Here is an 18,220-nt window from a genome sequence, read left to right as displayed (position 1 = left end):
CATTTTCTACCACTATTGATCCTGCATTTAGCAGTTGATTCATCATATTATAACTAGCTTTTACTAAATAGCCACTATTCCCGGCACCAGATAAATTGTTGTTCTCATCCTCTTGTGTAGATTTCACTTTCCATAGAATAAATAGTAAGTCTCCAACTTGATCCAACCCATCTTTTGTCAGTCATCCTTCATCCACAGAGTGTGCACTCTCTAATAATTTTTGCACCAAAAGTTGTGGATTGGATAACGGACTTAAAATATTGCTCGCAGACAAACTTTTACTATGCGTTCCACTTTGATGTGGACTATTAACGACTTCGTTGCATATGACATGTTGTCTCGTTGGGGGACACATTATTATTTTATTAAGCAAGAATATATTAAAACTAGAACAAAAGTTCCTAAACCTGATTACAAAAGCACGAGGAAAACCTCGAAAAGAAAAATTACCCGCCAATTGAAACCTAAGATAAATAAAACAAAGGGTATTTGCTAAATTAGTAAAAGTGACATTTGGGTTAAGTAATTTTTCCTATAAAATCCCATCTCAAAGCTAAAGCTTTAGATCCCCAAAGGAAGTCACAGACATTCCACGAATCGTTTCTAAAAATCCATAAGCTCCAACAAGTAGCCAATCACACCACATCTTCCTTACCGCTTTTCACTCTCTTAGATTTGAAAAAGGAGGACCATTTCAAAAAACACTCCTTAAAACTCTCTTCTTTATAATCTTCCAAAACCAATCCATTCGACCATTTCCTTCCAAAATAAATCCAAATAACGACAAATCAAAAGAGAATGAAAGGATGATTCACCGACACTCCCACAGAAAATACAAGCGAGATTACTATTAGAATGAATACCTCTTATAGAGTCAGTAATCTATTAATAAAGAACCTTCGTCCGAAAGCTTTGATTTTAATGAGGACCTCCGTCTTCCAAATATTCACAAAGGCCACATCAAATCGATCAAATGGACCAAAAGGGAGATGATAACTCTTTACTACCTCATGGTAGCTGCCCACCGAAAAACCAAAATCCGGTTTAGGCAACCAAACCACCGAATCTGTTGTTCCATCAGAAAGCGTAAAGGCCTGATGCGGCTGCTCAACTATAAAAATGCAACAGCAATAGCAACGTGGAGCAAGAACCGCGGCTGAATCCAAAGATCGTCCCACCTCCATTCTCTGTTAAACCATTCTCCCATGCCAGCGACAGAAATATCCTATAACAATGAAACAAAAAAAATCAAAGGAAGATACAGTAAATCCAACTATCATTTGATTTCTTTTCATGCCAAATGAGATAAAAAGTCCTTTCACGTGAATAATTTCAACTTTCAAGTTTAAATCCAATGAAAATACAGTAATTTGCTAGAGAGAGAGTATTTATATCAAATTATTTGATTAATATTTCTTTAAATATTAAACACACAAACAAAATGTGAATGAAAGAATCTTTGTTCAGAAAAACAATGAAAACCAAAAGATTTAGAAAAAGAATGTAAACAAATTCTCCTATATGTGCAGCGCTAAGCTTGACTGATCATGGATGAATTGGATCTGGTTTTGATGGCTTTGAAGGACCACGAAGGAATTGCAGCAACAGTCCATCAAATTCTCTAAACATTATTGGTTGATCTTGCAAAGGCCTGCTGCCATATCCAAGTTGGGAAGAAATGACAAGAATGAAGAAAAGGATTACTAGAACATTAAAAAGGATCCTCATGTTACTATAACAAAAAGCCATGCCTATGATGATATCTTTAATTTGTATTAATATAATAAGTTTGGACGAAATATTTTAAAATGAACTTTCTGCTTTTGCCTATATATGATGTAATGATATATTTAATAAGAACAAGTTTTTCATGGCTAGTAGCGGTGGTTTGATGGTGGGAATGATATGTTATGCAACAGACCAACATATATATAGAGAGAGAGAAAGAAGAGTAGATAGTTTTTCATGCCTAAGTACTTCTTTTTTTGTTTTTAATTTTGTTTAGCTTGACTGAGTAATTCGTTTGAACTTGAAGTTTGAAAATGGAACGAATCAAACTTCTTGATAACGAAACTAAATACGAAAACGAGTATTTTCGGATAATAATATGTACGCTTGATTTATGTTGTCAACTATATCTAAACTTGACAGAAAGTCAAAAGGGTCAATATTATTCTCAATCTTATTATATTAATCACATAAATTTAGTTGACACCACGCCAAGAGCATGTAGTTCATTTATATACGATCTACACAAGTTTAAAATTAGTTTTCCTTAAACGTACAACAATAATTTATCACATTAATTTATGCCGAAAGATCTATTGAGGGTAGGGGTGGACAAATTTCTACCGACCGATTCAAATCGATAGATCTATTGTAATTTTTGTACAAGCGGTTTGGATTGGATCGGGTGTCGGGTTGATTCATTTGCTTAATTTGAATAATATAGGGTTGATTCAGTTGTGTATCGGATGATTAATTTGGATTCGTCGAAGACCGAACCCGACCGTACTCAATTAATATATATTATTTTTATTATTATTATATATTGATCTTCAATAATAATGTTGTTATAATATTATATTTTTATAATATAATAATGACATTCTTTATTCATAAAAATACAAAAAAAAATGTAATATAAAATTTTGATTGTTATTTGTTTTGTAGGTTAAAGTATGACAATAATTAAATTAAAGTTAAATAAAATTGAAAATATTATCACGTAATCATAATTTTTTAATAATAAAAATATAATTTTATTTTATGCTATTCTAAAAATTTTGATAAATTTTTTTTAAAATTTAATAACTAAATCTTACTGAATTTTATAAAAAATAATTTTTATGAATTTAGTTTAATAAATATTATACCGATTAAATTTACCAGGTTTATCCTATAAACCAATCTTTGTCTAGTTATTCTTTGTCTAGTAATCGTTGACTAGACCATATAATAACATTGGTGAAGTGGTTTAGGCTAGCTAGTCTAACTCTATTTCCTTAGGGTGGAAGGTATTTGTTCTTAAAGAGAAATTTAAGTCTCTAAAATGAGTACTTAAAATTTAGAATAAGAAAATTTGGAATTTTGTATTAATGCTCTGAGGGGATAGATTAAATCTTAAGACTTAAAATTGTTGCAAGGTGTTTTTCTCGACGAGGAATTTATTGCTAGGACAAGGGTTATAATGAATTAGTGGTCTCTATTTGAGGTCTAAGACTCTACGTTGTTCTAGAGATTAAACCATCACCAATCTTAAAGGCTAAAATATCTCTCCTTGAGCCATTTAGATTTTCATCTTTAAAAGAGTTGGGAATCTTTGATCCTTGGAAAGATCAAAGTTTTGCAATATCTCCAATCCTAGATTTGTTGTAAACAATGTATTTTAATTTTCTCTATAAACAATGTAACACAAAAAAAATTATTCACCTCGGTTTTTGATTTGAACCGAAGGATATGTTAAGCGTTTTTTTTAAGATTCTCAACTGCCTTAAACAAATATTTGTTGTCAATTTAATGATTATCAACGCTAAGACTCTGCCTATTAGTGATCCACATAAAATCTAATAGACATCCATTATAAAAGTATGTTGAACATGGACATTCCTATCCTAAATGAAACATGAAGCGCTTGAAACCTAAAGACGCTTGGAAAAGTTCTCTGTGATGGATTGTAAGAGCAGAAAATTATCTAAGTTCAAGGATTGTTTTCTTAAATATTTATTTGATTCGAAAATCATTTATTTATCTAACCCTTTTTTTTCTTTATATTAGAAACAAATGCAAGCAAAATCCAAAGAGAATATTCTGCACCTAGCATTTGATCTATCTCAAAATTCAATGACTCAAAGATCTTGCATTTTATCTTCATTGACAAATTAATTTTTACTTTAATATTCTATGTAAACAATGAAATATTCTGGGTAAACAAATTAATTTATTAATATTTTGTGTAAACAATATAACGAGTTAAAAATAATAATATATCTTGTCCCTCGATTTTATTGAAAAATCGAGATGTACGATGCATTAGTTTTGAAAATAATAAAAATTTAAATGCTGGGGATCGAACCCATTGTGCACATATTTTTACCACTTGGTTATTAAAAATATGAGGGGTAAAGTGGTAGCTTTTCATGACGTCATTCGTTACTTCGCTTTTGTAGCCGAGATTAAATTCATTTCGTGTCCGAAATTAAATGTGTTTTTTTTATAGTAGTGGTTATATTTTGCGTTTGTTATGGACCTGTTGAATTTTAGCAGTTATAAATATTTATCTCTTGCATGTTTGCTATTACAACCTTGAAAACTTTAGAACTGAAGATATAAATAATCCTAGTGGTAATCTTATAGAAGCAAGGGTAAATTCCTTAGAGTTTATTTTTGGAGTTTGAAAGACTCTTAGAAATATCTAAGGGAGATTGAGATATATTTCTAAACATCTTTAACTCATGTGATTAATATAAAGAGAGTTTAAGAGATTAAAAAAGTTATAAATATAGGATTTATTCTTAGAAACTAAATAATTTTATTAAAATGCTTTTAATCATTCTATTAATTTCACAAAAGGTTTCTCACATTTAGATAGAATATGATCAATAATAAAGACAGTGATGCGCTTGTTGATTATACCAAAACGTAAATTTTATCACCCACAAAATGAAACATGAAAATATAACAAAAGAATCTTTTATTAGAAAACTAAAACAACAGTGCATGAACTAGCTAGGAAAAAGAATAGTGAAAAATGTACAAGAATTAAGATCAATTTAAGCCTATATATTTCAACTATGGTAGTTAATTAGCTTGCTAGGTAAGTATATGAACAAGCTTGTCATAAATCAATATCTAATTATGGATGAATTGGATCTGGGCTTGATAGATTCGGAGTTCCACGTGGAAGTAACTGCAAAACATGCGCATTAAACTCCCTTGCCCATTCATCATCTTGTAATGGCCTGCAATTAATTACTCCAAATTGAGAACAAGTTACCAAAGCCAAGAGAATGATCACCAGAACTGTGGAAAGCACCCTCCTGTAAGAAAAAGTCGTGCCCATAATGAACTCTTTAATTTTATAGAATATTGGAATGTAATTATTTTTTATACAATGAGTAATTAGTATTCACGTTAAACCTTGTTATGCTGCTGATTTGTGATTATGATAATGTTGATGGAGGTATATTTATAGCGATTAGTAATACTTGCATTATATATATTATATCTTGACCAAAGAACTTGTACTTGTTCTTATTTTCTGAAAAAACTCGTTTGTGTCTTGACTTAGCAATATCTTGTAGTATAGTTTGAACTTGAAGATTGAAAAATGAATAAATCAAACTTCAAATACAGCGCCAAACAGTTTTAACTTCAAATATACGTAGTATTAATTGTTAAAGTTCTGTGACATGTGACATGTGACATGTATTCAATCAAATTCTGAAAGATGTATACTTCACTTACAATTATCTTAAGGATCTTAAAATTAAATGTTTTGATTTTGTAATTTATCTTATTTGTATTTTATCGACAGTAACATTAATGTCATTTTAATCATTCAAGAATAATATTTCTTCTTTTTTATTTATAATTTTTGTAATAATATAAACTTGGGAAAAGCTAACTAATAAGATATTTATAGAAATATTTTCTTGGAACGCGTGCATTCAATGTATTGAAACTTTAAATATGATTCTATTACATTTAATTACATTTAACTTTTTCTAATTATAGTATCCTTAACATGTGCCCTTAGGGCACACGTTAGCATGACCCTTAGTTTTTATATATTTAAGGGTTAAATGCATTTTACTCCCTGCCATATAGGCGTGTTTTGCTTTACCCTCCTACGGATTTGATAATACCTGCGGATTTACCTACGAATTTAAAAATACTTGCGGATTTACCTTTAAAAATACCTGCGGATTTACCTGCGAATTTGACAACCTGCGGATTTAAAAATACCTGCGGATTTACCTACGAATTTGACAATACCTGCGGATTTATATATAATAAAAATAATTTTTTTTTAAAAAAAGTATACTTTATTTTAAAATAATTTTTTTTAAAAAAAAAATTTGGAAAAAATAAAAAAAAATTGAAAAAATTAAAAAGAAATTCCACGTGGAAATTAAAAATAAATAAAAAATAAAAAAATGCCACATGCGCATGCCACGTATGCAGATTCTGTTGGAATTTTGATCTAGGGTCAAATTTGATGGAATCTTTATTTGGCAAGGTCTGTCCAATAAGTTTTTTTTATGGGATAAAGCAAAACACGCCTATATGGCGGGGGTAAAATGCATTTAACCCTATATTTAATTTAAATTCATTATGATTATGTATCTTTCACATTCACTAGTTTGTTTCTGTTATGAATAATTGGATATTTGTTTCTCAGTGATTTTATCTCTTATTTATAACCATTTGTATTTATTACATTGTATGGATATTGTTCTCATCTTTCTTTCTTCTATTTTATCTTCTCTCCTTATTTTATAACACGTTATTATCAGCACGAAACTCTATCAAACTTGAAAAGAAAAAAACATTGAAGTTTTAACTATTAGGGGTAATATTGATCCTTTCTTTTAGGCTTTTTATATCTTATTAGTTTTGAATTTCGATATGATATTATATCTTATTAACTTATGAAGCATCCCTGAAGGATAGCAAAACAAATTATTTATATAGTTACTGAAGAATTTATTAAGCATACATGAAGGATAGCAAAAAATTATAAGTTCCTGAAGAACTTATTAACCATCCCTGAAGGATAGCAGGACAAATTATTTCTATAGTTCCTGAAAAATTTAACAAATATCCCTGAAGGATAGTAATGAGTTTATTATATAGTTCCTGAAAAATATATGAAACATTCTAAAGGATAAAAAAATATTGAATTTCATATATTGTTCCTAAAGAACATATAAAACATCTCTAAATAATCGAAATATATTAAATTTTTCTTATATAGTTCTCGAAGAACATATAAAATATCCTGAAGGATAGTTGAATTTGAAATTATGAATTTGTTTTATAGTTCTTGAATAGACGAGGATAGAAAAAAATTTTGTTTTATAATTCTTGAATAACTAAAGATTAACAAATACTATTATTTTTATTAATAAAAAGATTTGTGATTGAGTTCTTGAAGAACTGCATAAAAAGATTTGTGATTGAGTTTCTGAAGAACTTCGTATAAGATTTGTGATTGAGTTCTTGAAGAATTTCAAAAAAAAAATTATTGTTGAGTTCCTGAAGAACTAAGCAATTACCATACACTGGTTTATATGAGTATTTTAAAATATTCATTTTTATCATGAACTATAAAGAACATGTCGAAGATTATAACAAAATTAATGTTCAAATATTCTTAAAGAATTGCATACATCCACAAAAGACTCATATTTAAGTAAGAATTGTATATATCATATCTATGATCTAGCTCTTGAAAAAAGAAATTATATATATTATAATTTATTATAAATGATCCCTAGAGGATTGTTCAAAATAATTTATTTTATGCATTATGCATTGATCAAAGAATGATTGTTCTTTAGTGATTGATAAAAAATAACTATTTCATGGATTCTATAAGAATTATATCAATCATGTTAAGCAATCCCAGAAGAATTGTATCAATAATTTTACAGAATCCCAGAAGGATTAAATTAATAATGTTAAAGTTTCTCCAAAATATTATTATTATTAAAGAATCTCAGAAGAATTGTATCAATAATATTTAAAAAAAATCCAGAAGAAAATATTATTATTTTTATTAATAAAATATTTGTGATTGAAATCCTGAATAACTACTTAAAAAAAATTATAATTGTAAATTTATTAATATTTAAAAATATATATTTCATAACTAAATGTTATTAATTTGTTATAAATTATTGTTTGACCAAATTAATATGATTAATTTAATATTTATTTATAGCACAATGTTATAGTTTTGTGACTATTTTATTAAGATTAAGAAGTATTTATTTGATAATTAAAGTTTATCAATTTGTTATCCAATTGTGTTATTGTTATTAGTGTGTGTTTTATAAAACTATAAATAAAACAAATCGTCTAAATATAAAATGAATTTTTTAATGTATGTTAGATATTTATTTTTTTTAATTTTTATATTGTAAAGATAATTTTTAATGGTGATCTTATTGAATAAATTATTTCCTTAAAAATAATGTATTTTATAATATACATATATTTTCTTTTGTTTAATTTTCTAATGACAGATGTTTATTAAGTTATAATTCTTGCATAAAATCTTTAGAGTTATTTATATTTGTTGAATAATGTTTGTAATCTATAATATTGTTATAAACATTTATACTAGTGGATGACCATCCCTCTTCTTATTCTTCATCTTCCTATTCCACTTTAATGTACATAATTTTCTACCTCCTTTGGGTCCTATAAATAAGACTCATATTACAATGTAAAGTTCACCCTTGTGAAGAATATAATACTATGTTGCTTGTTCTCTTCTCTTCCTATCTTTTGATCTCTATATAGTTTCATTTAGTTTATAATACGTTATCAGCACGACGCTCTCAGGTATGATTTGGAGGAGATCAATGTTTTTATTTATTTATGATATTCAGTAAATATAATCATATTAGGACATTTAAAATTTTGTAATTTTATTGTTCAATGATTTTATTGTAATTTTATGGTTAAGATTATGTAATTTTATTGTAATTTTATTTGTCATAGAATTGATGTATGTTTAAGAATATTATATATAAAAAAAAAAAACTCAGGTAGCAACTCAACTTTAAGTAAGATGGGTTGATGTTGTTGAGGTTGTGGATAACACATGTGGCTTTACAATGATTCCAATTTTGATGGATAGTGCACAAATAAATTTAATTGTGTCAAAGGATTAAAAGGTGGATTTGGCTTAAAGCATGAAAGAATTATTTTTGTTTATTCGGTGGAATTGAATTAGAGAAAGAAGAAATAACTTTTTGCATCCCAGAAGGATAGTTTTAATTTTAACGCATCCCAGAAGGATGGTTATAATTTTTAGATCATTGTTTGTAACAAAAGCAAAGCATCTCTGAAGGATGCGAAATAACATTGTATAGTTCATAACTCATAATGCTTTATTTATTTATTTTATTTTATTGTATATGTAAGATGTATTTTGTCACTAAATTGATATATTTTTTTTAATAAAAAAAAACAGATAATTTTAAGACTAATGTGACAATCTAGTTTACTATTGTGTTATTTCTAAATATTAGAATTTACAAAAGTATTATTTTAAATATTAATATTTAATATTTCCTTTATGATAATTATGTCATTATAATATTTTTATTTCTTTTATTTTTATGATAGAACTACTAAGTATGTCAAATCTTACAAAATTGGATTTTGGGGCTCTTGATATTTCGGGAAAGAACTATTTGACATGGGCCCTAGACGCCCAAATTCATTTAAGCGCAGAAGGTCACAGTGACACTATTAAAGAAGGAAATAAATCATTTGATCAACAAAAGGCAAAAGCCATGATATTCCTTCGTTGTCACCTTCACGAGGATCTTAAAAATGAGTATCTTACCGTAACTGACCCACATGTCTTGTGGAAAAATTTGAAAGATAGATATGATCATCAAAAAACGGTTATCCTACCAAAAGCTTGATATGAATGGATGCATTTACGTTTGCAAGATTTTAAAAGTGTAAGTGATTATAATTCTGCAATGTTTAGAATAACTTCTAAGTTATTATTATGTGGAGAAAAAGTAACTTATGAAGATATGCTAGAAAAAACATTTTCCACTTTTCATGCATCCAATGTGCTCCTGCAGCAGCAGTATCGAGAAAAGGGGTTTATTAAATATTCTGACCTAATATCTTGTCTTCTTATGGCTGAGCAAAATAATGAACTATTGATGAAAAATCACGAGGCCCGTCCCACTGGTACAACTCCATTCCCAGAAGTGAATGTGGCAAGGCACGACCACTATAGGAAAAATCGTGGTCGCGGTCGTGCATACGCACGTGGTCGTGGTCGTAATTATGCTCAAGGTCTTGGTTTTGATCGTGGTCGCAATGGGAATCATAAAAACACATATTTCCACCCGAAGTGGAAAAATGTTGAAAAGAATGAAAAAGAGGGTCAGAGTAGAAAAACAAATGAAAATATTTGATGTCGTTGTGGAGGAAAAGGTCATTGGAGTCGCACTTGTCGTACTCCAAAACACCTTGTTGATCTTTATCAAAAATCACTGAAAAATATAAAGGAAAGGATCGAAACTCACTTTGCTGATGAAGATGATGATCCAGATTACGGTAATATGGATGTTACCCATTTAGATATTGGTGACTTCTTTGCTGATCCAGATGGAAAAATTGATCACCTAATTGGAGATGGAAGCGTCAAGAAATAAAATTTGTTGAAATTTTCTTTTTATGTTTTATGGATGTTTTGAATTTTATTTTCTAATAATAATAAAGTGTGTTTTCTACTTGTTTGCTTACATAATTTACTATTTAAATAATTTGTGTTTTTAATGTGCGCTTATAACTTATTGTTAAAAAAAAATTATTATTGTTCTTAGAATGAATATGGATGCTAGCTCCAGTAATGAAGATACGTGCCTTGCTGACACTGCAACAACCCACACAATTCGCAAGCATAAAAGATATTTCTCTAATTTAGTGAATCGAAAAACTGATGTCAGTACTATTTCTAGCACCTCAAAAATAATTGAAGGCTCCGGAAGAGCCCATATGTTGTTACGTGGTGGAACAATATTGCACATTGATAATGCATTATATTCCCCCAAGTCCCATAGAAATTTATTAAGTTTCAAAGATATCCGCCTAAATGGATACCATATTGAAACAGGAGATGATGGAGGGATTGAACATCTGTGTATTACAAAACACAATTCAGACACAAAATGTGTAATGGAAAATCTATCGGCTTTATCCTCTGGCCTGTACTACACTTACATTAGTACAACTGAAGCACATGCAACTGTAAACCAGAAGTTTACAAATAATGATAAATTTCTAATTTGGCATGACCGATTGGGCCATCCCGGTTATATAATGATGCGAAAAATAATTGAAAATTCATGCGGTCATCAATTAATGAGCAGGGAAATTATTCAATCGAATAAGTTCTCATGCAGATCTTGCTCACAGGGGAAGTTGATAATTCGGCCATCACCAACAAAAATTGGAAATGAATCTATCAGTTTTTTAGAGCGTATACATGGTGATATTTATGGGCCAATACACCCATCATGTGGACCATTTAGATATTTTATGGTTTTAATTGATGCATCAACTAGATGGTCACATGTTTGTTTGTTGTCAACTCGTAACCAGGAGTTTGCGAGATTGCTAGCTTAACTGATTCGAATAAGAGCTCATTTCCCCGATTATCCTGTCAAGAAAATTCGTCTTGATAATGCTGCAAAATTTTCATCTCAAGCATTTAATGAGTATTGTATGTCTATTGGGATTGACATTGAACACCCAGTAGCACATGTTCATACACAAAATGGACTTGCAGAATCATTTATTAAACGAATAAAATTAATTGCAAGACCACTGATTATGAGATGCAAGCTCCCAGTTTCTGCTTGGGGACATGCAATTTTGCATGCTGCAACATTAATTCGCATCAGGCCAACGAGTTACCAGACCTCTTCCCCTTTACAATTAGTTTTTGGTAAAGAACCTAATATTTCCCATCTAAGAATTTTTGGATGTGCGATGTATGTTCCGATTTCCCTACCACATCGCAATAAGATGGGTCCTCAAAGGAGGATGGGAATATATGTTGGATATGAATCTCCGTCTATTATAAAGTACCTTGAACCAACAACAGGAGATTTATTCACTGCTCGTTTTGCTGATTGTCATATTGATGAATCAAATTTTCCAGCATTAGGGGGAGAGAATAAGAAGCGGGAAAAAGATATCAGTTGGAATGAATTATCATTATCTCATCTTGATCCTCGAACAAAACAATGTGAACTATAAGTTCAAAAGATAATTCACCTGCAAAACTTAGCAAATCAATTGCCAAATGCGTTCACTGATCCAAAAGGTGTGACTAAATCATATATGCCAGCTGCAAATGCTCCAACAAAAATTGATATCCCTGTTGGACAATCTAATGAGTCTCAACCACGCCTGAAGCGTGGTAGAGCAATCGGTTCCAAAGATAAAAATCCTCGAACAGGAAAGGGAGCTAAGAATAAAGATGGCCCAAGTGAGGATATAGAAAATCTAAAAGAATCGTCAGACATAATAGACATTTCATCTCTAGAAGAGATTGATCAGGTACCTGAAACTCATGAAAATAAAGAGATCTCGATAAATTATGTCCAAAATGGAATACAATGGAACCGAAACGAAGTCGACATTGATGATGTTTTTGCATACAATATAGCGCTAAATGAGATAAATGGCAAAGAGGATGAGGAACCAACGTCTATCAAAATTTGTAGACAAAGTGAGGACTGGCCAAAATGGAAGGATGCAATTGAAGCAGAATTAAACTCACTCTACAAAAGACAAGTTTTTGGACCTGTAGTCCGAACACCCGAAGGTGTGAAGCCAGTTGGATACAGATGGGTTTTCGTACGAAAACGAAATGAAAAAGGTGAAATTGTGATATACAAAGCTCGACTTGCCGCTCAATGATTTTCCCAAAGACCTGGAATTGATTTTGATGAGACATATTCACCTGTAATGGATGCAAGCACTTTTCGATATCTAATAAGCCTAGTAGCACATGAAGGGCTTAATTTGCACATGATGGATGTTGTAATAGCTTATCTGTATGGTTCACTTGATAGTGAAATTTACATGAAACTCCCTGAAGGGTTCAATGTACCAGATGCACACAACTCTGAATCTCAAGAACGCTACTCCATAAGATTGAAAAGTCAATTTATGGGCTGAAACAGTCTGGACGAATGTGGTATAATTGCCTCAGTGAATATTTGCTTAGAGAAGGATATACAAATAACTCCATTTGTCCATGTATTTTTATAAAAAGATCATGAAAGGAATTCGCAATAATAGCTGTCTATGTGGATGACATAAATATTATTGGAACTCCTGAAGAGCTCCCAAAAGCTATGAGTTGTTTAAAGAAAGAGTTTGAGATGAAGGACCTAGGAAAACAAAATTATGTCTAGGTTTGCAAATTGAACATTTGGACAAAGGAATATTTGTACATCAAGAAGGCTATATAAAAAAAGTGTTAAAACGCTTCTATATGGACAAAAGTCATCCGTTGTCTACTCCAATGGTTGTTAGATCATTAGATGTGGAGAAAGATCCTTTCAGACCTCGCGAAAAGGATAAAGAATTGCTTGGTCCTGAAGTACCATATCTCAGTGCAATTGGAGCACTAATGTTCCTTGCTAATTATACACGTCCTGATATATCATTTGCTGTAAATCTATTAGCAAGATACAGTTCTTCACCTACACGAAGACATTGGAACGGAGTCAAACATATACTTCGTTACCTTAGAGGTACAATAGACATGGGTTTGTTTTATACAAAAGTATCCCAATTCAAATTAACAGGTTATGCAGATGCAGGTTACTTGTCAAATCCTCATAATGGTATATCACAAACTGGTTATTTGTTTACATGTGGAGGTACAGCTATTTCATGGAGATCGGTGAAACAAACCATAGCAGCAACATCATCTAATCATGCAGAACTTTTAGCATTACATGAGGCAAGTCGAGAATGCGTTTGGTTGAGATCCTTAATTCAGCACATCCAAAATACTTGTGGTTTATCTTTTGAAAAATTAAATACAACGATCATATATGAAGATAATACCGCATGCATCACTCAATTGAAAGATGGTTACATTAAAGGAGACCGGACAAAACACATTTCCCCAAAGTTCTTCTTTACTCATGATCTCCAAAAGAATGGTGATATAAGCATCCAACAAATCTGTTCATGTGATAACCTTGCAGACCTTTTCACAATGTCACTCCCAAGCAGAATTTTTAATCAACTAGTACACAAGATTGGTCTTCATCGAAGAAATGACTGTTCAACTGAGGGGGAGAAATGAAAGGATATTGTACTCTTTTTCCTTCACTAGATTTTTTTCCCACTGGGTTTTTTCTAGTAAGGTTTTAACGAGGCATATCCTCAATGGACATCCAAGGGGGAGTATTATAAACATTTATACTAGTGGATGACCATCCCTCTTCTTATTCTTCATCTTCCTATTCCACTTTGATGTACATAATTTTCTACCTCCTTTGGGTCCTATAAATAAGACTCATATTACAATGTAAATTTCACCCTTGAGAAGAATATAATACTATGTTGCTTGTTCTCTTCTCTTCCTATCTTTTGATCTCTATATAGTTTCATTTAGTTTAGAGTGAAGGTCCATTTTAGTCCCTAACAAAAACTGTAGAGGTCAGATTAGTCCCTGAGAAAAGAAAAGTTCATGTGATAACCTTGCAGACCTTTTCACAAAGTCACTCCCAAGGAGAATTTTTAATCAACTAGTACACAAGATTGGTCTTCATCGAAGAAATGACTGTTCAATTGAGGGGGAGAAATGAAAGGATATTGTACTCTTTTTCCTTCACTAGATTTTTTTCCCACTGGGTTTTTTCTAGTAAGGTTTTAACGAGGCATATCCTCAATGGACATCCAAGGGGGAGTGTTATAAACATTTATACTAGTGGATGACCATCCCTCTTCTTATTCTTCATCTTCCTATTCCACTTTGATGTACATAATTTTCTACCTCCTTTGGGTCCTATAAATAAGACTCATATTACAATGTAAATTTCACCCTTGAGAAGAATATAATACTATGTTGCTTGTTCTCTTCTCTTCCTATCTTTTGATCTCTATATAGTTTCATTTAGTTTAGAGTGAAGGTCCATTTTAGTCCCTAACAAAAACTGCAGAGGTCAGATTAGTCCCTGAGAAAAGAAAAGTTCATGTGATAACCTTGCAGACCTTTTCACAAAGTCACTCCCAAGCAGAATTTTTAATCAACTAGTACACAAGATTGGTCTTCATCGAAGAAATGACTGTTCAACTGAGGGGGAGAAATGAAAGGATATTGTACTCTTTTTCCTTCACTAGATTTTTTTCCCACTGGGTTTTTTCTAGTAAGGTTTTAACGAGGCATATCCTCAATGGACATCCAAGGGGGAGTATTATAAACATTTATACTAGTGGATGACCATCCCTCTTCTTATTCTTCATCTTCCTATTCCACTTTGATGTACATAATTTTCTACCTCCTTTGGGTCCTATAAATAAGACTCATATTACAATGTAAATTTCACCCTTGAGAAGAATATAATACTATGTTGCTTGTTCTCTTCTCTTCCTATCTTTTGATCTCTATATAGTTTCATTTAGTTTAGAGTGAGGGTCCATTTTAGTCCCTAACAAAAACTGCAGAGGTCAGATTAGTCCCTGAGAAAAGAAAAGTCTCAATTAAATCCCTTACAAAATTTAACCGAGTCATGTTAGTCCCTATACTAATATTCTTTTCAAACCGGTTTTTTTCTTACTTTTGAACTGTGACTTGACTGCCAATGAAGACCCATTTTAGTCCCTCACAAAAATAAGAGAGTCCAAATTAGCCCCTGAGAAAAAAATGTCTCTATTTAATCCCTTACAAAAATTAATCAAGCCATGTTAGTCTCTCTTTTAGTATTTTTTCAAATCGATTTTTCTTATTTATAAACGGACTCATATTTTACGACTGATGATTTTAAATCATTTGTGAAGGGATTGTAGATAAATTATCGCGATACCACAAAGTTGTTTTCTTTGTTGGGATTATTATCAGACTTATAGGTGGGTGACTATGGTTTTTCTTGTCATGTATTCTTGTGTATTAGGTGTTGTTATTGTTTCAGTTGTTAATGATCTTTTAGGAAGGTTTAGTTATGCTACTAGGATGCTTTAGAATAATTTTTTACTTTTGTAAATAATACTTGTGGCAAAAATAATACACATGATATGTCGGAAGAAAATTGGTTGAAAGATCAGAATCTGATGACTCAAATCCTGAATGATAAGATTCTGATGTCTCACAACTAGGTAACCTAGCTTCTGGTGGAAATTCAGACTCCGAAGACCATGTGCAAAGGAACTCAACCTCTGACTCGTACTCAATTTCTGAAAGCAGGTTTATCTTGTCAAGTCCAATCATGGTTTAAAAAATAGAAAAAAAATTATTTGAAAAAAATATTAATAGAGGGACTAACATGGCTCAATTAAATTTTAAATTTCGTATGGGATTAAATAGAGACTTTTTTTCAGGGACTGATGTATACTCTCCATTTTTTGTGGGGGACTAAAATGGATCTTCACTAGCAGTCCAGTCATAGTTCAAAAGTTAGAAAAAAATTGATTTGAAAAAAATATTACTAGAGGGACTAATATGGCTCGGTTAAATTTTATAAGGGACTCAATAGAGACTTTTTTTTCCTCAGGGACTAATATGACCTCTGCAATTTTTGTGAGGAACTAAAATGGATCTTCACTCTTTAGTTTATAATATATATATATATATATATATATATATATATATATATATATATATATATATATATATATATATATATATATATATATATATATATATATATATATATATATATATATATATATATAATGCGTAAGAAAATATAGTAATATGATTTAAGTACTACGTGATTATTATCAAAATTTATATATATTTTTATTTAGATGTCAGAATTGTAATTAAATTATATACCATATATTTTTAAAAATATATTTTATATAAATAATTGTATTATTTACTATGGATTGAAACAGATTAGAAAAATATAATCATATGTATTAATGTAAACCAGAAGTTTATGATTCACACTTAAGTGAATTGTTGGCAAAATTGGTTTGGTCATCTAGAATGTATTATGATGCGAAAATTAGTTTTGAAGAACCAGAAGTTTCTTCAATCCAATAAATTTGTGTGTTTTCAAAGAAAAATTCGAGAAAGAGTTTTTATGACATTAATTATTGCATCGACTACATGATCATGCATACGTCTCTAGTCACAATCAGAAGTTTGTGAACTTATTTTCTCAACTAATTAGACTAAGATCTTGTTTTATGAATTTTTTTAGAAATTCATATATAAGTATCACATATAGGGGTGTGCATGGATCTTAAACCAACCCAAATTGATCCACATATATGGTTTGGTGTGGTTCTTAGAACCATTTCAATAAAACCAGTTTCTTATTTGAAAATCGGATTACATTTGGATTGGTTCGGTTTAAAACCGGTTCTTAACAAAATTTGAATTTTTATTTGAACCAATTTTAAAACTGGTTTATATAATCTATTTACTTTAACCAATTTTTATTGCTTTTTTTTTTTTCAATTAATGTGCACCGTTATCCAAATCTTATTAATCAAACCATTACATTGTTCAAGGTTGATATATCAGACATTTTATCACAAAATCCAATTTTAAAAAACAAATGATTTCAAAACAATTTTACATTTCAAACTGATCTTTAGATAAAATGTATTTTAAATTCCAACTCTTAATATCTACTACTCATATTATAATATATTGGAAGCACTTAGTATTGTACATATAGCTCTGAGACACTTCACATGAGTCCAAAATCAAAATATAAAAGTGGTGTTCACATTTAATATTGTGTATATAGCTCAAATCCAATAAAAAAAAAGAATAGAAGTAAATATACGTGTTATTTTAAATAATTTAATAATATCTTTTTCTTCTTAAAAGAGTTTAATATTTCTCATAATAGAATTAATAACTTTATAAGTATTAGAAAACTTACTATTATTTTAAAAAAAAATCTTACGTTAATTTGATCTTAGATTATTTAATTTTCAGTTGTATTATTTATACAATATTATATTTATTTATTTTTAAATTATTATTTTCTATTTCACATTATAATAAAAAACACTAAAAGGATTTTAAATAAAAAATATTTTTTGTAATTTAGGCAGCAATTTAATTGTTTTTTCTATTACAACATTGAAAACACAATAACATCAAACACCAAATAACAAAATTGTGTTTATCTATTCTTCACGGCACTTTTCTCAAATAACAAAATTGTATTTGACATAAGGCAATATCACTGTAGCCAGAAAAGTAAAAAATGAATACATTGTTATTGGTTTTAACCGGTTTTAA

At 30.0% G+C, this 18,220-nt stretch overlaps 1 protein-coding gene across 1 annotated transcript; it reads left to right on the top strand.

The window, feature by feature from the left end:
* The first annotated feature begins 9,893 nt into the window (after nt 1-9,893).
* LOC131641755 (uncharacterized) lies at nt 9,894-10,418 on the top strand. Its single transcript, XM_058912059.1, has 2 exons — nt 9,894-10,146; nt 10,198-10,418. The coding sequence occupies exons 1-2, from the start codon at nt 9,894-9,896 to the stop codon at nt 10,416-10,418; spliced, it is 474 nt and encodes a 157-aa protein (XP_058768042.1).
* The last annotated feature ends 7,802 nt before the right edge of the window (nt 10,419-18,220 follow it).

This window comes from Vicia villosa, unplaced genomic scaffold (genome assembly GCF_029867415.1).
Source record: "Vicia villosa cultivar HV-30 ecotype Madison, WI unplaced genomic scaffold, Vvil1.0 ctg.004014F_1_1, whole genome shotgun sequence".
Taxonomy (NCBI): domain Eukaryota; kingdom Viridiplantae; phylum Streptophyta; class Magnoliopsida; order Fabales; family Fabaceae; genus Vicia; species Vicia villosa.
The sequence above is the reverse complement of the archived record's forward strand: the minus strand, read 5'-3'. Positions and strand labels throughout refer to the sequence as shown.

Bases quoted from the DNA above. Each gene is read 5' to 3' on its own strand.
- LOC131641755 (XM_058912059.1), top strand. From the start codon at position 9,894: ATGGCTGAGCAAAATAATGAACTATTGATGAAAAATCACGAGGCCCGT. The intron at 10,147-10,197 runs GTCAGAGTAGAA...GTGGAGGAAAAG, and splicing joins TGAAAAGAATGAAAAAGAGG to GTCATTGGAGTCGCACTTGT.